The sequence below is a fragment of the Lepidothrix coronata genome, unplaced genomic scaffold (assembly GCF_001604755.1).
Source record: "Lepidothrix coronata isolate B3197 unplaced genomic scaffold, Lepidothrix_coronata-1.0 Scaffold42, whole genome shotgun sequence".
Taxonomy (NCBI): Eukaryota; Metazoa; Chordata; class Aves; order Passeriformes; family Pipridae; genus Lepidothrix; species Lepidothrix coronata.
The window spans coordinates 4,620,277-4,646,109 of NW_016690222.1; the positions used below are offsets into that span (position 1 = coordinate 4,620,277).

A 25,833-nucleotide genomic window follows, 5' to 3' on the forward strand; every position below is an offset into this window, starting at 1 on the left:
GTTTTTGCAGGGAAAGTTAAACCAACCTATCTTACTCAAATGAGGTTCTCTGACACTGTTAAACACTAAATCTCAGAAGGCAGGTTTTTCTTCATATTTAAAAAGCATGAAATAAAAAACACTGACTGTTAGTGTCTTCACTTACTAGTAGAAAGATTCAAAGTGACTCTAGCAAAACCATTCTCATTTGGAAGTTAAAAGCTAAGACTTTATTAAGATAACAGATAGGTCAGTATCTATTGGTTCTATCAGCACATAAAGGATTATGTCCCTGTGGAAATATATCTTTCATTTTCTGTGCTTTTAAGAAATCTATTTTAAGCCATGGGTATTTAATGTAGGTGCAAGTTTTAACTTAAGACTTTATGAAAATAAAACTAATTGCTGTTTGTAAAGCTATGCAAAATGGTCTTTTACATATGTAATTTAGGCTAGTATGACTGCAAATTAAAAGATTCAGTGGGGGCAGCCAGTGGGATATTATTTTTCAAACAATGCCAAGAAAACACCAGAAATTAAGAAAAAGGGAAATAGTGTAAAGAAGCTGTTCACTGTCTGAACTATGCAGATACCAAGAGAGACTAATCCTTTTTCTGCTGCTCCCCTCAATCATGCTTTTTGCAAAGCTCTATGTATTTCATTAAATCAGCTTAAAATATAAAGGGGCTAATTAAACTTCAACTACTGATTTGGATATTGTATAATAAATTGCAATTCTTCTCTGCTATTCAGAAATGCTTGCAAATATAACAGCTTCTTCTTTAGACACATGTCATCCACTAGAGAACTAAAAAAGGAAAACTACTGAATTGTTATTTGGCAACTGACTACAGTGATGGATGAATGGCACATTATCACCTAGAAGGGCTTATTTCAGCCTTCAGAGTTAGTACTTTGGTTTAGAACTGAGACATATTTTTTTTAAGCAGCAAACCATATGACCTGGATTAGAACAGCCTGAAAATTGCATGGAAGTCAAATGAGTGCGCTCATTTCCCCCTCTTTATGTAAATTTAGTAATAGTGTTATCATATGCAAGAATATGTACAACACATCTATGCCATGAATATGTATAACACATAAGCTAACAAACTTCAGACTGTTCTACTGAGACCAAAAATACTCAAAAATCTGTGAAAAGTTGTTATTGACAGAACAAATGCAGCTGGTATCACTTTTCACAGGAGTGCTTCTAAGTAAGGTAAACAAGTTACTGGTAGTCTTTCCTAAGAAAACAAGTTCTGTTAAGGTTTGTGTCCATACCATTTTGTATGAGTTCATCAGAACATCTCCTTGAAGCTTAATATCAACTTTAAAGGCTTCTAATATTGGTGTCAAACAGTGCTTTGAAAAAATAATTACTTCTATTGTTAATCCCACTTACACCAATATTAAAAAAACTCAGCAGACTAGCACTTAATACAACAGAGGGAAATGCAAGTGACAATAAATCTGATGGAAGAGTGCATTTGGCAATGGTGGGATCACTGACAGTACAGTGTGATTTTTGACTCCTAGCATATCTCATGGCAATTCTGCAAATTATTTGTGGAGTTATAATAAAAGACCAGATAAATTCTCTCCATCTGCTCCAGCTGCAAAGTGTAACACATGTGCTAACACTACATGATGTCTCAGCTGATTAATGGGCAACTCATTACCCTGCAGTAGCTTGCAATTATAACTTATGTGGTTGCATGGGTCTAGTGGCAGGTAACTCCTTTACCATGGCAGAGTCCCCAGATAATGATCCTCATGTTAGTTTCAGCTTGAGCACAATTCCAAAATTTTACCTCCAGGGATGCAAGTAGTCCTCTAACCTGGTCAAACTTTAGAAGAAAAACATGCTCATATGATCTTGACATAACCATCAGGTACTTGCAGAAGTTCTGAAGTAGCACAGTATGCATCAGTTGGCCACTTGTTAACTTTTCCCTGAGCTCTGTTAGGTCACCACAGCTGCCAGGTGTGTTGTTCTTACTAAGTACCATTCACTTTGTGTGTTGTTCTTACTAAGTACCATTGTTAACATTAAGTTGTTTGATTTCTGTCAATCAAGAGTGGCTTAAAGTTCAAATAAAATATTCCAAAGGCAGACTGTGCTCTAAGTTTCTGTAGAGTAGTGGTTCCCAAATCCACTTTTGCTGAAAGCATACCTGTGGTCAGAGCAAAATTATAGATCAGTTACAATTTATCTTGACTAATTGTCAAAGCACAAATTATTCCATATTCTCCACCTGTTTTGATGATCTCTTACTTACATTTTGTTTCACCTATGGATGTTTGGCCAACCTTGTTTAACATACCTCTGTACAAGGTAACTAATTCATACAGGTTCCTGTGTGTTATTCTTGGGACTATTTAATGTAGCAGAATAATTTAACATCATTAATTTTATGAGAGAAAGGTGGAAGCAAGAGAGAACTCAGAAGCAGCTCTCACTGTAATTATCATGTGAGAAACAGTGCCTCATTATTGAATGTTCCTTCTCTGCTCGATTTGGAGACAAGACAAACTGGATCTTCCACATATGAAATGCCCTAACCATTCAGCTGTTGCTCTGAACGAACATTGGTATCTTGCTTCCTTTCTTGACATAAACTATATCAAGCTTTTGTTTCATTCAAAGCAGAGGGAAAATATAGGTAAAACCACTTTTTTTCCTGCAAAACAGAATTACAGCTTTACAATTGAATGATATTGCTGAGTGACATTAAATCACACAAACCACTTTACTCCATCTTTAACACTACAACCCTGATGGCAAATCCAATTAAGGCTTCAACACCTACTCTGGATCAAAACCTCAAGTCAAAACTTTTCAATCACTTAAGTAAGAGAAAACAAGAAAGTTGGCTATTAGGAAATGGCATTTTTTGAGTGGTGCTGTTGATGCTAATTCTTATCATGAGTACATTTAATAATGTAAAACCAAGTACTTCTTAATCTGAGCTGGGACTTGACATACTCAAGCCCTTCCCTCTCACATCTAGCAGGGATGGTGCCCATCTTACTTGCTGAGTCACAGGACTCCCTCATCTCATATATGGTGCAGATCAACACAGTAAGCCTTGTACCTCAGCCTCACAAGCCCTTCCACATTCCTTCCAGCTTTCAAGCCCCACTGGAAATAGCATAAGCAAGCATATGGATAATACATCTGAAGTAACCTTCCAGTGACTACAGAACAGTCCTACATGATTTCTCCTTTTGAGTGGAGGCAACACCACCTGAGAAACAAATTGTCACAAACACAAAAAATATGAAGTTACCTGCATTAAAAAAACCCAAACACTAGTAATGTTCCCTCATGCTCAATACTGCAGCCAGTTCTGTTTAATATCTTTATCAATGATCTGGATGAGGTGATCAAGTGCACCCTCCAGTCAGTTTGCAGACAATACTAAGTTGGGCAGGAATGTTCATCTGCTGGAGGGTAGGAAGGCTCTGCAGAGCAATCTGGACTGGACTGATGGACCAAGGCCAGTTGTATGAGGTTCAATAAGGCAAAGCGCCAGGTCCTGTAGTTGGGTCACAACAACCCCATGCAGTGTTACAGGCTGGGGAATGAGTGGCTGGAAAGTTGCCCAGGGGAAAAGGACCTGGGGGTGCTGGTTGACAGCTGCTGAACATGAGCCAGCAGTGTGCCCAGGTGGCCTCCTGGCCTGTATCAGAAATAGTGTGGCCAGCAGGACCAGGGCAGTGATCATCCCCCTGTACTCAGCCCTGGTGAGGCCACACCTCAAGTACTATGTGCAGTTCTGGGCCCCACACTACAAGAAAGACATTGAGGTGCTGGAGTGTGTCCAGAGAAGGGCAATGGAGCTGGTGGAGGGTCTAGAGGAGCAGCTGAGGGAGCTGGAGTTGTTTAGTCTGGGAAAAAAGGAGGCTCGGGCTGACCTCATCACTTTCTACAACCACCGGAGATTGTTGCCAGGTGGGGGGCAGTCTCCTCCCCCAGACAACCAGAGACAGAACGAGAGGATGGGGGCTCAAGCTGCGCCAGGGCAGGTTCAGATTGGACATGAGGAAGAATTTTTTCACTGAAAGGGAAGCCAAACATTGGAACAGGCTGCCCAGGGAAGGGTGGTAGTCACCATGCCTGGAAGTGTTCAAGGTATGACTGGATGTGGCACTTACTGCTATAGTCTAGTTGACAAAGTGGTGTTTGGTTAAAGGTTGGACTCTATGATCATAAAGATCTTCTTTCCAACCTTAATGACTCTATGATTCTATGTGCTTTCTAATGGATTTTGTCCTTGGGTTTGATCTTGGATGGCTGCCAGACACTGAACCTGCCACTTCAACAGGATGGGGAGAAAGTAAAATGGAAAAGCTCATAGGCTGGTTGAGATAAGGATGGGGAGATTGCTCACCAATTACTGTCACAGGCAAAAAAGAAAAGCATTGGCTTAGGGAAAATTAAATTTATTGCAAATAAAAAATTGAGTAGGATAGTTAGAAACAAAGACAAAACTAAATACACCTTTCCCTTCACCCTCTCTTCCCAGGCTCAACTTCACTTCCAACTCTTCTATCTCCTTTTCCCCCCTGCAACCAGCACGGGGGGATGGATAATTGGGGTTGCAGTCAGTTTATAACAGCTTTTCCCTGCTTCTCCCTCCTCCTTGCACTTTTCCCCTGTTCCAGAGTGAGGCCCCCTTTACAAGCTGGTCAAACATGAGTCCTTCCCATGCACTGTAGTTCTTCAAGACCTGCTACAGCATGGGTCCATTCCACAGGGTCCCGTTCTTCAGTAACAGACTGCTCCAGAACGGTTCCCCCACAGGGTCTCAGGTCCTGCCATAAAACTTTTCCATGGAGCATGGGCTCCTTTCCATGGGCTGCATCTCCTGCCAAGAGCCTGCTCCTGTGGGGGTTCTCCACAGACTGCAGCTTCCCTCAGGGTAGATCCACCTGCTCTGACATGAGGTCCTTCATGGGCTGCAGAGCTCATAGCTGCTCCTGTGCAGTCCTCCGTGGGCTACAGATGGATAACCTGAGTTACCATGGTCTTCTCCACAGGTTGCAGGGGAATCTCTGTTCCCGCACTTGGAGGACCTCCTCCCCCTCCTTCTTCCCTGATCTTTGGTGTATGCAGGACTGTTTCTCACATTTTTTGTCACTCTTCTCTCACATCTGCTGCACAGTGGTTTTTATCCCTCCTTAATTACGTTCTCACAGAGGCACCACCAGATTCCTGGATGTCTTAGCATTTGCTGGCCACTGCAGAGCCATCTAGAACCAACTGTACTCAGCATGGGGCAGTCCCTAGTCTCTTCTCACAGAGGTTCCTCCCACCCAGCCCCCCGCTACCAGACTCTTCCCAGCACAGTCCTGTTCATACTTTATACCCTCAAGAAGGCAGGCCTTTGGTTAATGTAGTTTGTGATACCCACCTGGCACACATTCCAAATTACTAGAAATGTGAATACTTAGACATAGAGACAACTAAGTGTTCTGGGGTTTTTTTTATGTCAACTCCCCTGCTATGTAAAAATCAAGGTGAGATTCTTGTAGGTTCAACATGACTCTAGAAAACTGAAGAGCTTCAAAACGGTATGGAGGATCACAGCTATACATGAAAACTGCCCTTCTCCCTGATCTTCAATATAGGGTTGAAAAGACGATCTTACTGCATCTGAGGTACACAATAACCACCAACATCTTGGCAAAGAACCCCTACAATCATGACAAAGATCAGGGGTAAAATCTTGTACTTTAAACTGTCTCAGCCTGTTAAACACCTATAATAGCCTTGAGATTTTTTTCAGCTATTTACATACTTGAACTATTCAAAGAGAATACAAAAATCTAGATGGTAAAATTAGCAAATCTGGGATCAATTAAGTTTCACCTGAAGATCAAAAGGACAGTAGAAAGGTGATATTGCCAATCATACAGTTTTTGTAAATGTGTTTTGTTTTGGCTTTTTCTTATCTATATGCAGTAGATTTTATTTGAATAAAATATAGAAACTGAGTTTTCTAATTACTTGCCAGGCTCTCCTAACAAACACTAACGAACACTGTTTATATATTTAAAAAATACATCAGTGAGAATTTTTCTATTTGTTTGGGTGATTTTTTGGGGTGTGGGTTTTCTTTCTTGGTTGTTTCGATTTGTTTTTTTTTAACCTTTAATATAATGCCTCTGTGTGTATCCAAAATGGCATCAGCTGAAGAATATGACTATGAGTTGCATTTAACTGATGTCAAAGATGTAGATCACTTAGACTGAACCTGTTTTGTCACAAAATACGGAAGCAATTTTTGTTGTGTGCAATCCCATCTGCTCAGTAGTCTTACTGCCTTGTTAATTCAAGAACATCCTACCCATCTTTATATTAAAAACCACATGCACAGTGCAATACCATATAACATGCTTATAAGTAAAGCCACCTTGCTTAGGCAACAAGGCATCCAGCCATCCCTTTCTCTTGAAATACACAATGACGTGAAACTCCAGACATCTGATGCTCATAAACAGCTGTCACAGTTCATAACACTCACATTATACCTTAACCAAGGTTCAAATCTCCTTAAGCAGCACATTATTTCCTGTTTGCTGCAAAGGCCTCCAGAAGCACATGTGGAACACAACTACACAATTACAATATTAAAGAGTACACAATATTCAGAAGATTACAGAACACATAACGATCAAACATTAACACTTCTGAACAAAGTCCAGCATAGATTCATGCCAGGTTGATTGTTCACTTGCTAACCAGTCACATAATCAGATTAGTTTTGTTCTGCAGCCCACCCCTTTGCTGGGAAATACTAATGCAACCCAACTTTCATTTTACTAGCAGAACTTTCTCCATTAAATCACAATAAGTTTGAAGACAGCTCTTTTGTTACATACTTGAAAACATACTATAGGAATAAAAAGACAAATCTTGAGTGAAAAGCATATATCACAATCTATTGCTTGTGTTCCTTTTATATTGTAAAATTCTCAGTTCAGTACTACTTTATGACACTGTCAAACTGAAATGATTTTGTAAAGTCATTTCATCTTTTCCTACTACTATTTTTCTGCAGTTCATTCATTTTATGATTTAAGATAAATAAACGTCAACACAGTTTAGGATGAAACTAAGCACCAGAACACTGAAACGTCCTCAAGGCAGAAATCATATTTTCCTGATTCATTCTACAAATCTAGCCTTATGTGAATTCACACCTGATGAAATTCTAGTTTTCACATATTTTGGAGTGAAAATCATGCATGCTTATTTTGTATACATTTTTTCTGCTACCTGATGCTGTAAGGAGTCTGTATATCTAAATGACAGAAGTGGGGACTTTTGCCATCACATTTCATACTGCATCTAATGACAAGTTATAATGTTTTCTTAACTATCAGGCCATTGGCAAGCTATAGTGAATGCTATCAGTCTTGCTCTTTGCGTTCCCTAACACATTTTTGTTCCCATTTTTTGGCAAATACTGATAGAAGCCAAGTAGATGAATCCTCTGTCTCCAAAGGACCTTATTTTTCTATTATTTTACCAAATATTGCCTCTAACACCAATAGCATGTAAAACCAACATTGAATACATACCTTACATTCAGTAGAGAGGTCTGCATTCAACGTAAGTAATACTGATTCAGGAATGCAGGCAGTATTTGGAGGCAGTTTATAATTAAAGCCCATTTGAGCTCAAGCAGCAGGATAACTCCTACTATCATCAAAAGACTGATAAATGGTCAGTGAAACACAGTTGCAGCATGCAAAAGTCAAAATCCCAGCCTTCTCACACAGTCTCTCAGAAGAGTCTCTATATCCTGGGACTGGATGCTATCCTTATTTAAAGTCTACTTCTTCATTCAGTTTTCCTCTCTAGTTTGGATTATTGCTTCAATATTCACCACATGCCAGTCACAGTGTGAGAATCCCATTCTTCAAACTCTGCTTTACATGCCGTAACTTTTTATAAACAGTATCTGATTACTACTTTTTTTCCTCAGCACTGGAAGCAACTGGTAGGTTTTGCTCTTCTGAAAACGATCAAAGCTGCCTGAACAGACATTCTGAGTCAAAGAATTTAAATCTGGTATTACAGCAAGCATTGAATTCTCCACTGAACTTAAATCTCATTTTAGGAAAGTACATGCAGCAGAGAAGAGCCATGAAGATAGTTTTAGCAGTAGTATTCTCAGAAAAACAAGCTACAAATCCTCTAAAACACTTAAAGCATCAAGAAAGTTAAAGTGAGACACAAAATACTTTCTTACACAGCAGGATATCTAACCCAACTATAGAGACATAAACCCAAAATGTAGCCCATCTAAAAAGTAAAATAGTCACAAGTTTGTACTGGCTGAACTTAAACCATGCAACACATTATTTTATTCAACACAGTTTAGATTAACTTATTATTAAATTTATGTATACGGGTATCACTTTTATTTGTAAAGACTATTAGCATCCCATATTAGCAAATCTCAGAGTAAAAGGTCAATTTCTGGGCAGTCTTCTATTTTAATGAGGTTTTGTTTTATGTTTTGCCATTCTATAAACTGCCTGAACTACAACTATTACCTAAAAACTAGCCTAAATTTTTATCTCTGTATCATTCTCACCAACAACTTTCTACAGTAAACTTTACTCATGAGACAACACACTGAAAATGTTCTTTGCAAACCAGCAGCATATCACATTGATCAGATCTTTCCAATTTATTATTCAGAAAAATCAATTAGAACAAACCTACAAGGCACAATATGTGTCTTCAATGTTATGTAGTTAAATCTTTAATTGTGGAAGGCACTTTCTGCTGCGTAATAGACCAAAGCAATAGAAATGGGCAGGTAATTGTAAAAATAAATTACCAATCTTCACACTGAAATAAATGTGATAAATATTAGTCACTTCCAAATTATGCAATGTTTGAATGTTTGTAATTAGTTTCCCTTATGTAAATTTCTTTCTTTTTGATTATTTACTGGAATCCTACAGGCAGACACTGAGCACCATGCTTGAACACTGGTAGGCTGGGGATAAGCTTTAAAGAAAGTACAATCATACTAAAAGTGAAACTCCAAAAGTTTTATTAGGATTTCAACAGACATTGCAAAAAAATATTGCATAATGATTGAAAACATAATATTTTAAACAAAGTAGCAATGTGGTATCAAGTAAAAGAAAGACTGGAACAGCTGTCTATATATGCTGTATGGAAGATGTACCACGAAAGGGATACAACATTTTTAAAATTCAAGGGCAAATGTGAACAAGTCACATTTTGATAGACTGACTATACACCATAAATGTTTTACAAACTGCATAGCAGTGTAAAAAAAAAAAAAAAGGTTTTATCCTAACTATACTGTATTCCTGCATTTCGAGCAGTTTACAAGGCAGAGATGTTGTTTACAACAATGATATTTTAATAGCTCTGGATTCTCATTAAAAAATTAACTAATTTAACAAAAAAGCCTGTATCTACATTTGAAAATAAAAGTGCATGTACTGAGAAATAGTGTTATTTCTTAAGAAGAGTACTTAAAAAGTTCATTTGATTAGATCAACAACTGATGATACTTTAGATGCAGTTCTGCACTGTGCTACAAGCGAGGTTCTACCAACACTAACTGAACACCCTCTTTTCCATAAGTGACCAAGACATATGTCTGCCTACTGTACTTATCAGGGTTCTGGGTAGTTACAAAGAATTCAAGTACCAAAACCACCACATTGCTCACTAAAAAATACCAGTAACCCCCAGACAGATGTTTTAAAGTAGATTTAGCCATAAACACAAACATTATATCATTAACATTCAGGATCCTTCCAGTCACACAACTACTTTTAAAATACTGGAGAGCAGCAGCAAGGAGCCATTAGAGCTAAAAGAACAAGAACTGATGAAAGTCTGTCTCCTGCCTTGTACTGAAGAATTTGTGAGTAATGAACATTTCAATGCATTCACAGAACTAGACCAGGGGTGTAAAATCCCTACCTAAAACCCAGTTGGTATAGTCAGCTCTGTACATCAATCTAGATTCTCGTTTCCAGATAACTGGGGTAACAGCTAAGAATTACTGCAAATGTTGCTAACTTCTGTAGATGATTTACTCCTTTCTTCTCTTCAAACAAAAGGAAGATAAGTTGTTGGAACAAGAACATGTAGTTTGAAGATCCAGGCAGAACTTCTATTTGAGCTGTTATGATTTCAACTCATGGCACTGAAGAACTAGATTTATTTTTTTTTCTGGGCACCTGTAGCACTCTGAATAGAAAAAGGCAGTAAATGTTTAGCTGGACTGAACCCAGAATGGGAAATGCACAGATACCAAAGTTGTGAACTGCAGCCAGACTAGCCATAAACAAGTGTCCAGTACAGAAATTACAAGTAATAAATTTAGCCATTTTTGTAAACATCTCCTCCTTACTAATCTCTTATTTTTTTCCTATAATGGAAATACGTACTGTATTTCATTGTTCCAAGCTCTGGTCTGTTTCTGTTTTAGCTTTGTGGCACAGTTGCTAAGTGCAACAGGCTAGAGACACCAACATTATTACAAACAAGTTGGAAAGTCAATTCAAGTTATTACAGTTATGCTATACCAGGCCATTTTTCATAGCATGTATTCTATGTTCATAAATGCTTTGTAAGATCTTTTCTTATGGAAGACTGGAAGCAAATTGGAGTTGTTTAAAAAATGTGGTTGAACATACATTTCTGATATGCCTTATGCAATTAACAAATCATGTCTCATCTTATGAAGATGATACATTTGCTATACATACCAGTAATTTAAAATGCTGCTTAAAAAAGCAGCATTTTTATAGACAAATTAACAGAAAAGGAGACAATACATCTCACAATACCATAGAACAAGTAAAGCCCTTTCATTAGCTGCATTATAAATTCATAACTGTTCATCACATACTTAGAATTTCTGACTGCTCAAGCAATTTAACCCTCAGCCAACTGCAGGACAAGGAAAAATATTTTGAACATTTGATATCAATGTCATTGTAGGTGCAAGAGTAAAAACTAGTATTCCATGTTTTTAGCTCTTAAAGTTTTGCTCCCAGAAGTAAAATAACTGTTAAGAGTTCAGAAAAAAAATAGCAATTGTTGACATGTCAAAACAAAGTTGTGCTAAAAATTAAGCTGCTGTAAATCTAAGTTCACTTAGATCATTCCTAAAAAAAACCTTTTTTTAAAAAAAGCTGATCCTAGATCACCTGTTAACTAGGAAGAGCACTAGAACACCGATTTAATGAGAAAAGATGTGCTTAAAAGCTGTGTTTGAGACATCTATTATAAAGTTTTGAATTCTTCCTTATCTTTCAAATATTTGGATTATAATTTGTTAAAAAAAAAATAGACCAGATACAGAAAGGACATTTGGACAGGATTTTCTCTCACTACAATTCAGTGTTTCCTATCTAAATGTGCATATCATTTAGAGGCTATTTTTGAAATATTATCAGTCATCAGCAATATGGGCACCAGTGAATCAGAAAACACATCTTAGGATTCTGTTCTTAAATTATATAAGTTAGATAAAACTACCCTGTCCAGCAAGTTCCGAATTTTTCAAACGTTAAGGCAACTTTCATTACTTTCCAGCTAAACAGTATTATAAAAAATAAATGTCACTTCAAACCTTATATACACAGTGACAGAGAAGATTTAGCTAGAAAGTATCTTTAGTACATTAATAAAGTGTCATGTAATATTACCGAGGTTATATCAGGTGCTTGAGTGTATGTGCAATTGGAGTGGTTGCAATACTTAAAGTACTGGTTTCAAAACAGAGCGCAGTGAACGTCCTTCTTTAGTGAGTTCTCGTGTTACACACATACATGGCAGCGGAACAGCCTCCTCTCTTCTCTCTACAGCATTATAGCTACATTTCTTCAAGTGGTCAGCCATGCTTACGATGTCAGCAAACTTCCACTCTTTCACAGTACAGAAGGCTGTACTGAAGCGCCAAACCTAGAAAATAAGTTGCACTTAGGCTCAAAATGTTTTAAGATACCTGAACTCAGAGCAGAAAATTAAATACTTGTGCTATGAAACTTTCAGGCAATGTTGTGCATCTACTATAAATCATAATAAAAAACAACATAGCAAAAATATACAATGCTAAAATCTGTATGGTCAGTCCCAGGCTGACTCAGATTCCAAGACAACTCTGAACTGGGAAGAAACACAGGCAGTATTTTTTGCATCTACAAAATAGATGCAATCAGAAGTTAAATGACAAAGCATTGCAACACCAGTCATAATGATTTGGTTCTGAAATTATCAACTTCTGGAATTTCAAATAAGTGCTAGAGAAGCTCTTGGGGAGGATGGTGAAAACTGTACTACACAAAGGTCATCCAAAGGTTTTAAATTATTTCACTATTTAAGGCACTCAATATCATGGCAATAGATAGGATTTCAACAGGTTAGAAAAAATAATTGCTGTAAACACTATAAAGGCAAGAAAAGCAAACTCTGTAGCAGCTTTCCTACTTCTGTGGAATACTGATATCAAAGAAAATCATGAAGTAATCTTTTAATATTTTAAAATACTGGAAAAAACAGAAGTTAATTTACTTACATCCAGTGAAAACTAGACAGACTACTTCAACTTCTACTTCCAACTGTGAAGAAGATTGAGCCAACCTGCTAGCAATTTTCACTTGTTCTAGACAACAATCTCTTTCTTGAAGGGTTATTATACCAAAAGCAAGTAGTATCAGAGATAATGTTAAGAGTAAAAGCAGAGACAGGACCAATTTAATACTTTCCCTTTCACCTTCAAAATAAAAAAAAAACCCCTCACTTACCTTTTCTTTTACCTGCCAAGAACTTCCATCTGGGTACCTTTTCTTCTCCCACAGCAATATCACCATTCCACGTGCTTGAAGTAAGCTTCCACACACATCTCTCATTAAACGTGACACTCTTGAAAGCTGACATAAACTAAAGCCATCTAGAAAACTAGCAATATGCTGCAGCACCTCAAAAGGTAGGCTACTCAGATGGTCATTGTGCAGTCCAATTAAGCAGCTTTTTGCTGGTTCCACTAATACTGTGGATATACAAGGCTGAACTCCAAATGACCGTAAGTGGCGGTCATGAATAATTTTTGCCCCTTGTGTTGAAGGACAAAACCTTCGTTGAGAATATGTACACCCATAATATGCCAAAGGACACCTCTGCTCCATCCAGCCGTTAAGGCCAGCATGAATGTCTCCATGCACATTCTTAAAATGCGATGAAAATTCATTCCTTCTAAACAACTGTCCACAAACGAATGTAAACATTGAACGCTGTTTTGTTTGGTATCTAGCCACGTATTCCAACACCAAATCCAGTCCAAGGGTCTGGAATGGACTTGGATTTGAGAGCTGTGGGTTGGCATGATCACATGCAGAAGCTGAAGCTATTTCCCCCACCATTGTATTTGTGGCCAATATCGCAGATGGGAGAGAAAATGTCTGGGTCCCAAAGTCAACGTGAAACGCATCAACAGCACGACTTTCGGATATCCCCCTACCTCCGGGAGAGTCTCCTAGGCAAAACAACAGAGCTGCAGTGATTAGATCAATCCCCTGAAGACCCATAGGATCTTCTGTTACCTCCAAATCTGATGTATCGACAGCTTTGTCTTCTTTTGGTGTTGACCAATAGTGGTTAACAAGAAATCTGTATGATCGATGCCGCAAAAGTGAAAATGCATCTATGTTTCTCAATCTTTCTTGCTCCACTTGTTTCTCTAATATTTCTTCTTCATTAGCATTATGGGGAAGTAGTACATGATTAATATTGCCATTAACTAAGTGATCAGCTGATATTACTTCTTCTTTAAGTTGTGCTGTTACAGGGAAGGAGCTGCAAGACTGTAATGCTTCATCATCGTGAGATGCAGTACATTCACCATTTGCTACACTGGACGGTTTTGAATTAGATGCGCTAAGATCTTCATTCTGGTCCAACACCTTTGAACATTCATTTTCTACATGAAAGCCATTACACAAAAGTGGGGAGTTACTGAGGTTTAGATTTAAGTCATGATTTTGCACTACATCATAACAAATATCACTAGAACCATTTTGCTCCATTTGTGAATTTTGACTCAAGCTATCAAAGTTAATTCCCCCAACTGCTCCTACATTATCTTCATCTGGATATTCATGGTCAGACTTTTTATCCTGAATAATGCCACTAGAAGCTTGTTCTTTAATCTCAGTATCTTCTTTCCTTTCATGTGGTGAAATGCAGATGTTTGAACTTAACATATTAATGTCCCGTGTAGCAGTGTTCAGAATATCCAGAGCAGCAGCTAAACTCCTCGTTGTTTCAACAGTAGCTTGATAAAGTGCACCATAGGACTCTTCATCTACAGGCATCAAACCATTTGTATGCACTGTATCTGGGGCACTTGATTTGACAGATTTTTGCTCTCTGGATTCTGGTATTTGTTCACCTGCTTTTGACATCATAGTTGCTACTTTAAGGGATTCTAATAGCATGCGCTGGTCTTGAAGGGCTAAAGCCATATCTAGCTGCTCCACTTCATCAACATCTTTACTCAGGTTTTCATAAGATTTTCGGTCAGCGTAACTGACTGGCCATCTATTCCACTCCATGGTACAACATACCACACTTGCAGGACAAACTTCTAGATGATCAGCAATTTTATTTCGGGCTACTATGAAGGGACATCCAAAGCCACTATTCAAACAAGGCACTCTTTCAAGTGGACATAACATGCGATGTTCCTCAGCTTTACAGGAGTGAAAAACTGCACCACAAACCAAGGGGCAGCCAATCAAATCACAGGAAATGCCCGGCTCTGGTCTGGTCATACAACGACGGCTGACACAGTTCACACAGTGTATATGTTGCTGATGTTCCTCCATGATTGTAAATCCAATTCTGAGTAAAGAGAAAGGAGACAACAGCAGAGAATATTTACTCAATATTGTTAATATTTACTGACTATTATTTGCAATTTTGCATCCTTGGTCAGTAGCCATTTTAGGAAAACAAGTATGTAAGATCTTATTTCAAAGAAATGGTGCTTAAAAGTTTATCTGAAAATTAAAAATACACATTTGCATCAGAATCCAAAACATGGTCTATACATTTATTTACCAGCTCTACTATATGCAACTTAGGGAAAAATGTTGTATAATCCTTCCCTCTGGAATAGCCCTTTTTCCTTGCCCATTGCAAATAGATTATTCAATGAAAAACAAAGCATGATCATTGACTATATAGCCTACTACCTAAAATCATAAACCATACAACTGTACAGAGACAAAATAAAGGAAGCCAGATTCATCCTCATCTCCAGTTCTCTAAATTAAACAGAGGCAACATATTCCCCATATTCTGCCTGGCTACCACCTAAGATGCTGACACCCTCTTCATGCAGTTCTGTTTAACACACTCTGCAGCCTTCAGTGAGTATCTCAATTCCCTGTTGTGTCCCATTCTCGCCTTCAACTCCATGCACCTGACAGACTGCAGTCCTTTACAACAGCTCTTCACTCTTTTTCTTCATCTATAGCTTATAGCTCCTCCCTTATTTTTTATAGTAGTTGTTGTACAAGGGTAGCAATTACACTACACAGTTACACTGCACATTAAATAAGTCCTTTTATTTCATTGAAAACTTTTACATAAAACTTTAGTAGCCAACATGGTCCTACCTATACGTCCAGTTCAACCCACAAAATGTAAATTTTTAATGCATCCTACGGCAGTCCTGATTACAATACCAGCAGTTCAAAGTATAAGGGTATCACAATAACACTACATAAAAAGGCTAAACAACAATAAAAATGCAAATACATATACATCAATTGTGTAATCTATAATAACACACTGACACAAACAAAAAATTCAATTCTTTGTTGTGGCATGGAAAGAAAGGAAAAACGAAAAATGAAAGAAAGGAAAACAAAAGAAAGGAGAAAGGAAGGCAAAAGGGAGAAAGGAAGGCAAAAGGGAGAAAGGAAGGCAAAAGGGAGAAAGGAAGGCAAAAGGGAGAAAGGAAGGCAAAAGGGAGAAAGGAAAGAGAAAACTTTGCATCTTTGTACAATACTTTGAGAAACTCTGGAACAACTCATTTGCTGGAGTGCAGGCCCACACGAGTGATCAAGCTCTTCTCTATGCTCCAACAAACTCCCTCTCAGTAGTGATACCAGTAGGGATTAAAGTTCAGAAATATCAGAGAATGATTTCTGCAGAGCAGAATCTCAAAATACTGTTTCAAAAATCCATTGCTCAGTTTCATCTCTTCCTTACTCCCCCACCCTCTAGTAATTTTCTTGAGAAATAAAATGCTCAAATACTTTAAGATTGATAGAAATAGTTCCTTATTCTGCTAGCTAACAAATGCTCTCATGCATTGTCTTCAGACTGAATACTTCTATTTTAATGCATTAAGGCTTCTTACATTAAAATTACTCTAAACTGAAAAAATAAAACTGCTTAGTATTATTCCTTCTGTTCAAACTGATGGTAAAAAGAAACAAGTGCCTTTTAGACACTCCACTTTAAATAAAGCATTTAAATAGAAATCTATGTGACACTTCACTCACTTCTATTCTTTTATAATGCTTTGAAATTCATGCCAACTTTAAGTAGCAATCAGTCCTCACCCCCCATCCGTCGTAATTTGGATGACTTAAATATTTTAGCCACCCACTCTCCTGAACACTTCTAACAAAGAAGCATATGTGCTACACTTAGCAGGCAAAACACAGCTGAATTTCCCCCACTATACCTTAGCATTTATATACTGAGTAACAAGTGAGTTTCAAATAAATTGTCAAGTGCATCAGTCACTGGATTCAGTGACTGACTGACTTGCTAAACATTTTCGCAAACCTTTCTGGCACACAACCTGCTTTCAACATGCAAATTAAGTCAGATAGCATCTACTACAAAAGCTGAAACACGTTTAATAAAGAATGAAAAAGAGAAAATTATTTAACTTCTCTGAAGATATTTTTAGTTCTTCCAGCAAAGCCCTCTCTACCTTAATTCTTGCCAAATACAGCAGCCTATTGCTAGACTAAAGAAAATGTCAGAACTTTGCATCAGTACTGAAACCACACTGTAGCCTTCTTCAAGTCCACAGGTGAGCAGAGATCAAAATTAAGCTCTCAGGTTATGTGTGTATTTTAAAGTGCATAAGACAAAATGAAAACAGCATTGAAAAAGACAATTGCTAATTTATAATGCAGGAACCCCTAGAGACCCCAGCCCTTGTTTCATGTATGTAAACAGTCTTGCTCCCTTAAAGCAACAGCCTGGTAGTAGTAAAGCTTAATTTAATCAATTAGCCACAATTATGATTTAAAATAAAAAATTAAAAAATATATATTGTTTACATACTTTGCAAAAAGCTCTGCACCCTGCTCACAGAAGTGAGCCACTTGCAGAGGAGTGGGCAGGTGTGTTAGGTAGCACACACACTGCTGCAAAACCAGCACTATTCTACTGCTTCTAGGCCAAAGCTGGCCCACATGCAGCAGCTCAGAACCCAGTCAAACTGAGCTCCTATTTGCCTGCACCATTTCTGTAGACGTACCCTAAATTAGTCAACTACCATTAAATACTATCTTTAAATAGCCTATGTGAGCTTACACAGAACATTCTATTAAGACAGTAAAACATCCTCTTCCCCAGCACACTATCTTGGTTTTTTACAAGTCAGATTGTAAAACCCGAGTTGCAGGATGATACTGGCTTTTCTCAGGCTCCTGGACTCCTTCACACAAAAGCTAATATTCCTCAAAACTTAATGATTTCATACAAGCAAATGACAAGTGAAGTGTGCAAAAAGGAAACAAAATCTGGTGAAAACATGATGTATCAGTAACAGACGGGATATGGAAGCCAAAGCAGACACTAAAATATCAAGTCTTATCAATAGGTAGATGCTAACTTGTTCTATAACAGATGCTTCAGGTTGTTTTTATAAAGAGGCGGTTACAGACACAAATCAATTAAGTAGCTGAAGTGAACTATTCCCTCAGTTTCCATAAATAAGAATTTTACTGGTCACTAGGAAGTTTTATGTTGGTTGCCATTTATCTTAAAATTCAAATCCTTTGGTTCCTTATCTAAATACATAATTTAGAATCTCTTCAGACATCAGTAGACCATCAGCAGAACATTCACTAAAATTCTGTGTTCTGCTTATAAGCATTAACTCCACAGCACCTGGCGTAAAACTTCAATTTAGTCAGAATGTCACATTTTACTTAGAGGTTACTACAAAGTCTCTTTAAATGTCCTTTTATGCATTGGGCTTCACACTCAACAGCTGTTTTGGGCAGTCATGAGTTCCTGGACTGCTTAAACTAGTTAAGGCTTCTGATATAATTCAATTATCAAATTGCAAATTAAGTCCAAAGGCAAAAAAAAAAAAAACAACCCTATCAAACTGGTGAAGTAAATGGATAAGACCTCAAGAATTAGCACATTCATTAATCAGCAAATGGACATGACTCACTATTTTGTAAACTAACTTTGTGAACCACAGAACTTAGCACCTCTTTGATTCATAGATTAAGAGCATCCACATATGAATAATTTTCCTTTAAATAACCATAACCAATATATCATTAGTACTACACAGAGAACAAGAACCACCCTCTTCCCAAATACTGCCTTGTAAAGGAAAAAACTGTTGGGTAAAGGGGAGATAAAGAAAATTCTTGCTGGAGGTAACAAAGTCCTTTCATTTTCTCTAACAAAGCAAACTGAAAGGGCTAACAAAGAATGTAATTGCTGACCTAAAGAAAAATATGTTATTAAAACATGTACCAATAGTATTTACAGTGTCTATATCCCACTGTGTTCCTTGTCACAATATGGTGAGAAGACAGTGTCAGATCAATGACTACAGCAAGGAGGAACAGCTGTCCTTTTCTAATAGTGTAGTGTCAGCAACTAACTTCAGTTCAGTTCAGTGTGCTTAAGTACACACACTTGACTGTTACTAGCAGAGAAACCTAAAAATACATCCCGTTCCAGTGAGGTGACCACTGCTGTCAGAATTTGTGCAATCACTTGATGTTATTGTACATACTATACAGTCAGCTGACCAAATCAGCCGGAACATGCTTTGAAAATCTGTCATAATTAAAAGGATTAAAATTCCAGCTGCTACTGCCACATGATTTTCAGTTGCTGTTATAACACAAACATTAAAATAGCATAATAAAAGTTTCAGACACTACACAGTGCTTCAGCTGCAAGAGCTCTCACTTTCTTCTACACCACAAGAGCTGTACTCAGTATTATCAAACCCAAAGCCTGCTTGCATACTCTCCCCTACGTGAATTCTTCGGTGCCAATAAGGCAGGAAATCACACAACCATTATTGCTTTTGGAACCCTCCATTACTCAGCCACCTTTTATTCACCAACCTATAAAGCTCAGCTACCTATGAGACTCTTCTATCAAATTCAAGTAAATAGGCAAACAGGTTCTTAAATTACTGGTTCAAGGAAGTAGAAGCATAGAGACACATAAGCTGTACTACAAGTTTAAACTCCCAGAAGCATCCAAATCCACCCACAAGCAAATATATGCAAACCATGCTAAAAAGTTCCCTTTTCTTCTGGACACTGTAGAAGAGACTGCCGTACTTCTGAATCTTCCATCTTTTACCCAGGTTTCTCTCAGGAACTTCTCTTTCAGATGCCCAACTTCGACCTTACGAGATACTAATTGCCGCTCCTACCCCGGAGTTCATCAAGACAACCCTGATTTCTGTTACAAGTAGGGAGATCAGGGAAGTTAAAACTGTATTCAAAACAGTTGGACAGATGAGTGTTCACTGGATTCTCATACATAAATTCATCCCCAACAAAGAGGAGAGCATCTTCCCTGGCTGGTAGTGACTGCATATATTGAACATATTAGAATGAGTCTACATTACCTTTTTGTTAAACACTGAAAACATGAGAAGCTCCAATTACTAAAGCCCAAAATACTATATAAATAAGATGCTACTTGAACCATTATGATCGTAGTCTACACTCTAATTTATTACACCAAAGAGGCAGAAGAAGTTCATGCTCAAAACATGGCTTCTTATTGCAAGGAAAAAAATTCAGGGGGACACATACTTCTGGAAAGATGCAAGTTTTATCAGTGGTCTAGAATTGACAGAATATATACTAACTGCTTTTTTAAGCATAAATTAAAGTTACCTATCCCCCTCACAAACAAACCAGACCAAAACAAAAAGAAACCTCTAATTACAGCAAAAATAGTAACCATTAGAATTATAGGGAAATGCAACCTTTTTTATATCAATCTTATAAAGAAGAGCTTTTCTATGTCTGTCTATTTCTGCCCCAAATATCCTACTCTAGGAACCAAAATCTATTTTGCATTCTTTTGAGTAGCACTTCAGGAGTTCCTTTCTTCCTAGTGGCAAACCATCTTCCTACCATTCATAGATTTCGATTTCAGTGAGGTTATTTCCTCAAAAATCATTGCAGAAAAAAAAAAAGGTAGAATTGAAGGGGAAAATGACCCAAAGCAAAACACTGATTTGACTGAAGTGGACTTTCCACAGATGCCCTATGTGTCTGGCTTTGTTCCATTTTAGAATAGAAGCTCTGATGAAATGACAGAACACTCTCTTCTATCCCTGTTAAACTCAGTGAGTGTTAAAAATCAAAACCAAAACTACTAGGCTTTTCCTTTGAGTATTTTTGTGACAGATCTGCCATGCATTCTTGCTTCCTTGACACATTCCCCAGAGAGGAAACCCCAAGGCTTCAATGTGTCTTTGGCCATACACTGACACAGGACAACTGCATGAGGAGCAGCTATGCTTGCTGCATGGCTCAGGCACAGAAGCACTCTACCTTTTGAGATGGTGACAGGGCAGAATCAGCCAGAGAGTCAGTAGATTTCATGTGTAAAGCACTTCTGAACTTGAGCACAGTGTGACTCCTCAATTGCTGCAGACTCTGAAAGAAATGAGATCAGAAGTAAGATTTCATTTCAGGTGTAGAAATTGCTTTCCATATGTACAATCCCCTTGAAAGGTCATGTGCTTACACTACCTGGAGCTACAAATGCTGAAATTTTTTGCAGCCTTTATAGAAATATAAACAAGTTTTTAACAGACCTCCCAGGGGCAACCTAAGTTCTGTCATTTTAGCTTACTGATAGCTGTTAGTCACCTCATTACATTTAAGGCTATAAGAAATTATTCAAAGTTATTATTCTGACCTACCACACTTAATTCATTGCTCTGACCACTTCAGGAAAAAAACCAAACTCGAATGAAAGATTACAACAGCTGGAGAACTAAAATAAATAAATAAATAAATTTAAAGTTTGATTTTTTTACAAACTGCATTTTAGTCTAGTTATAATTCGTCCATCTTCAGTCTTCAAGTGAGAACTTATTAAGCAGTTGCTTACTATTAAAAAGCTTTTTACTGTAATAAGCTGCTTCTTCCTTGTGTTCATACCCAAGGATTATCACTAAAACTTAACAGAGATGGAACTGAGGTGATATGCCCAAAGGAACAACGATATTCTTATCCCCCAATTTCCTTCAGGAAAACAGGAAAGAAAACAAGCCATTTCTCAGAAATCAGAAACAGTACTACTGTAAAAAATAATGCATTCTGTATTGCAGGAGGTAGTTTTAACCACCCAAAACAAAAAATAAATTCTTCTTATGTAATATTTTAATTCATACATGCTGCCAAAGAATTCCTGACCTCTGCACATTTACAGAAATTGGGCCAAGAATGTCATTAATACACTGTTTCAGGTCTTTCTTCACAAGTTTAACCAGTTCCTATAGCAAAATAAGAAAAGAACTTTAAAGTAAATGGACCATGAATGCAACTTCTCTCCAACATACCAGACTGAAATGCAGATGTCATGTATTCTGTACATATAAAGTTATTTTTTCTATTAAAAATACATCCTTGTTAGTAGACAATGGCCTGACCAATATACAGCAACATAGACAGTACACAAAACAATTTAACAGACATCCATACACACATACCTCATCAGATTACACTAAAGTAGAAATGAGGGAGTTTGTCCCAAAATATTTTGAAAAATTCAAAATAGAAGAAGATTATGAGAACAAGAGAGACTGTTTTAACAACTTTAACCTATTCTATTTTTGGGTATTTCACTTTCTTATCAAATGAAAGACATTTTTTGCAGCAACTGTTAGGCTTTTCCCCCTTCCAAGCTACTTGGTTTTAAACACAAGAGAAACGGTAAAAAAATAGATAGTTTAAAAAAAACCCCACTACTGTCTAAACAAAACCTCACCTATCTCAAATAGTTGATGACAGAAAGCTGGGAATATATTTCATAATGAGCATGTTATACCAGCTCTTTCAATATGTTTCTAACATAAATGAAGAACTGGAAAACACAAACATCTTCACTACAAGTTTGTGCAGGGTTTTAGGACGTACAGTGAGTCATCAATTTATCTCTAATATAATTTAGACTGCATTTTCCAAATGCCAACAAGCTTGATGCTATTTCTTTTTCCCCAAAGACTCCAGCTGAACGTTCCTATCCAAACACATTCCTTATCTGATGACAATAGTGACTCAGCCAAAACAAAGTTTTGTAAAAGCATTACAGCTATGTCAGTAAAGCACACTCACATAAAGATCCTATTTGCAATGAATCTATCACTTCAACAAATTTCTCTGTCAAATAGGACTTTCGGAAAACTGCAATTTCTACTAGAGATGCTTCTAAATTGACAAATAAAAGCCCGAACTTCAACAAACAAAACACCACCCACCTTCCAGCATCTCCATAACCAAGTCTGAACCAGGTATCACAATCGGCCTGAACCACTACCTAAAGTTTTGTATGAAGAGCTGTAACTACACCACTTAAAACTTTACCTCACCATGCCTCTCGTTCTCATGACTTAAGTTTAAACCTATCATGCTTTCATCATGATTTCACATTAAGAGCTTAGATTAACATTGGGCATTTGGTAAGAAACAGCACAGTCTACTCAATTAGATGTTCTGCTGACTGTAAGGGTTTGCAGGGTACTGTAGTTTCAAGTAGCATTAACAGATTACAACAAAATTACAAGACATCAAGTGTCACCTCAGAAACTATGAAAAACGGTAGCCTGCAAAGTACATCAGAATCTAGAACTCCCCTGCCATTTTAACTCCCTTGGCCTGTTTCAGAGCAGTTTATATTACGAGATTTTTCAGCCTTTTTCCTTCATTCAATATTGAGACTAGATACTGGTCAGACACTTAGGACAGCTTACACAGATTTCTCTGTGACCTTCAATAATTTGAGGTCTTCTACTTCTTTATTTGAGGTCTGTTCAGGAATACTTAGCACCCCTTATACAATCTAACCATCTCACCAACAGATACATCATCTTTATTCTTATTATGCAGATAAGAAAACTGAAGGGAAATTGCCACCAGCATAATGATGAAAAATGATTCCCTGCTCCCATCTCTGTACCACTGGATCTCATTGCTAGGGGCAAAGAGCCTTTGACTCAGTTGAGACAGAGCTCACCAAAGAAACAGATCTATTGATATGAGGGAATTTTTGCTATTTTAGTTCAATTGGACTGAATACAAAGCATAGGTTTTTCACAGACCTGAAATCTACAGCAGCTAAAGGAACTCACTTGAAGACTGAGAGCCATATGCTTGCTTCTTCAGAAAGTTGTAGTCTACAAGAGACTCTCTTCAGGACCTAAAAACCTGGCTGTCCAAAAACATGCAGAACTCTTGTCCAGAAAGCTTCCAACCAGATATTGCTTGTTAAACTCAGCACTTATTTTGCCCATTAGACTTCTAACATCAAAGTAAAAGGCAAGGGAAATATAATCCAAATTTAAGAAGCTAATTGAATAAACGCAGAATTTAGTGCAGAAGAGTAAAAACACTGCTTTTGCATAACTTTTGCCCATTCTGCTGGGATTCTCCTGTTCTCTAACACCTTCTAACTTTGGAAGAAAACAAGGCAAGAGACCCAACAAAAAGTCTCAGCTTGCAATACAACCCCCATTCACCCTTTTAATCTACTTCTTCTCTGGATGAAATTTGACTGCTATGCAGAAATTACGCACAGATATTTACATGCATACAGAGTTGGACACAGGTAAAGTTACCAGTGTATTTTTCAGTCTTCCAGTACTCAACTTGCTTACCAAGCAAAGTTCTTCTAATAATATGTTTTGGACTTCTGGGAGAGGGGTACAGAGGGGAAGATCATAAATAAGCATAACTAACATTCTCATCAAAAGAGATGCATGAACCTTAACCATCCAAATCACAGCACAAGTTAAGGTGTATGACATCAATATGCAGCAGAAGGCAGCAGCTGACCAGGGAAAGGACTTAACCATCAAGTACTACACGCCAATTCTACAGAAAGCAGAGGAAGGCATCTTGCCTTAAGTACTAGCACAAGCAAGGTGATGCTGTTACTACATGAGCACAGGCCTCGGTTTGGACCAGTATGGTAACACACACTTATTTTGGCATATTAACAACACGGGAAACAAGGATTATGTAAAGCTCCTCAGCCAAATCCGAGTAGAGCTTTATAGAACAAAAGAAAGCCGTCTCTCCAGCCCACGGGTTGTTTCCCGTAAGAATTCTAAAGACCTGCTGCAAACAACAGCGGCGCTAGAACTTTTGGAAGTGAGGCCACACAACTGTTCCAACACGCGAGCCGTTCAACAAGCTGCTGTCATCTCCCTGTGTGCTTCTGATTGCCGATCCGTGGGGTTACGGGAGTGCAACCACGTAACGTTCTTTACCTTCATAAAGGAGGGAAACAAAGGTTCCACTGCACGTCAACAACAGCCGTAAAAAAAAAGGAATTTGGAGAAGAGTCAAAACACCACCTCCTGCATGGTCTGAGCACACCTACTCGAAATAACACGAACACGGGGCATTAGAGAAGATTTTCAGGAATACCTCTAGATCATCTGCTCTCTTCCCCTCTCCTTCCACGCAGAAAGGAGCCTCTCCGACTGCGGTCTCCACAGCACCAAGCAGCCCCCGGCCCTATCCCCTCCCCACGTGCTATCGCGACACCCCGACAGCGCTGGCAGCACTGGGGTCATAATAAGCAGCAGCAGCAGCGCTCGGTCCGACGCCGCCGCCCGTGAGCCCGGAGTGGGGCCGGCAAAGGGGCGGGGCGGCCGCGGCCACCCTACATGGCCCGGCCCGGCCCGGCCCCGGCGCTCCGGCCCGCGGGGATCGGGGGGCGGGCGGGGCGGAGGGGACCCGGCGAAGCCGCACACCGAGCCACCCGCGGCCCGCCCCGGCCGGAGCTGTCAGCGGCGGCGAGGGGCCGCCCCGGGCGCTCGAGCCCCCGCCGGGCCGCCATTTGTTTACGGCCCGGCTGCCGGGCAGCGGGGCGCGGCCCCGGGGGGGCGCAGGCCCCGGCTCGCCCCGCCGGACAGCAGCAGCAGCAGCGGCGGCTCACCCGTCCCCGTCGCTCGGCAGGCAGGCAGGAGGGCGCGGGAGCCTGCGCTGCGCCTCGCCCTTTTCCCCTGCGGGGCTCTGGCCGCCGCCGCCGCACTCTGTTCCCGTCGCTCCGCCTCTGCCGGCCCGGCTCGCTCTGCCCGCACCGCCGCGGGGCTCCCGGCGCGGCCCCGCTCCGGCCGCGCCCCCGCCGGCCGCGCGCGCGCGCGGCACAGCCAAGGCCAGCGGGTGCGCGGGGCGGGGCGGGGCCGGCGGGGGCGGGGCCGGGATGGGACTGGGCCGGAGTGCCCGGATGGCGCGTGTGGCCTCCGTGGCCCCTGCGCGTGCGCGGTAGCGGCGGCCGCC

At 39.1% G+C, this 25,833-nt stretch overlaps 1 protein-coding gene across 8 annotated transcripts; it reads right to left on the bottom strand.

The window, feature by feature from the left end:
* Nucleotides 1-9,039: 9,039 nt before the first annotated feature.
* On the bottom strand, nucleotides 9,040-25,618 carry FBXO30 (F-box protein 30). 8 transcript variants are annotated; one of them, XM_017813687.1, is made up of 6 exons: nucleotides 24,661-24,799; nucleotides 24,201-24,235; nucleotides 23,676-23,755; nucleotides 20,872-20,976; nucleotides 12,808-14,902; nucleotides 9,040-11,965 (listed from the first exon to the last, which is right to left on the bottom strand). In XM_017813687.1, exons 5-6 carry the CDS (start codon nucleotides 14,884-14,886, stop codon nucleotides 11,762-11,764), a joined length of 2,283 nt encoding a protein of 760 aa, XP_017669176.1. In that variant the 5' UTR covers nucleotides 14,887-14,902; nucleotides 20,872-20,976; nucleotides 23,676-23,755; nucleotides 24,201-24,235; nucleotides 24,661-24,799; the 3' UTR covers nucleotides 9,040-11,761. The 8 variants fall into 8 exon arrangements, with proteins under 8 accessions (XP_017669176.1, XP_017669179.1, XP_017669174.1 ...); XM_017813690.1 differs by lacking the exons at nucleotides 23,676-23,755; nucleotides 24,201-24,235; nucleotides 24,661-24,799 and adding exons at nucleotides 24,816-24,924; nucleotides 25,490-25,618; XM_017813685.1 differs by lacking the exon at nucleotides 24,201-24,235.
* Nucleotides 25,619-25,833: the final 215 nt, after the last annotated feature.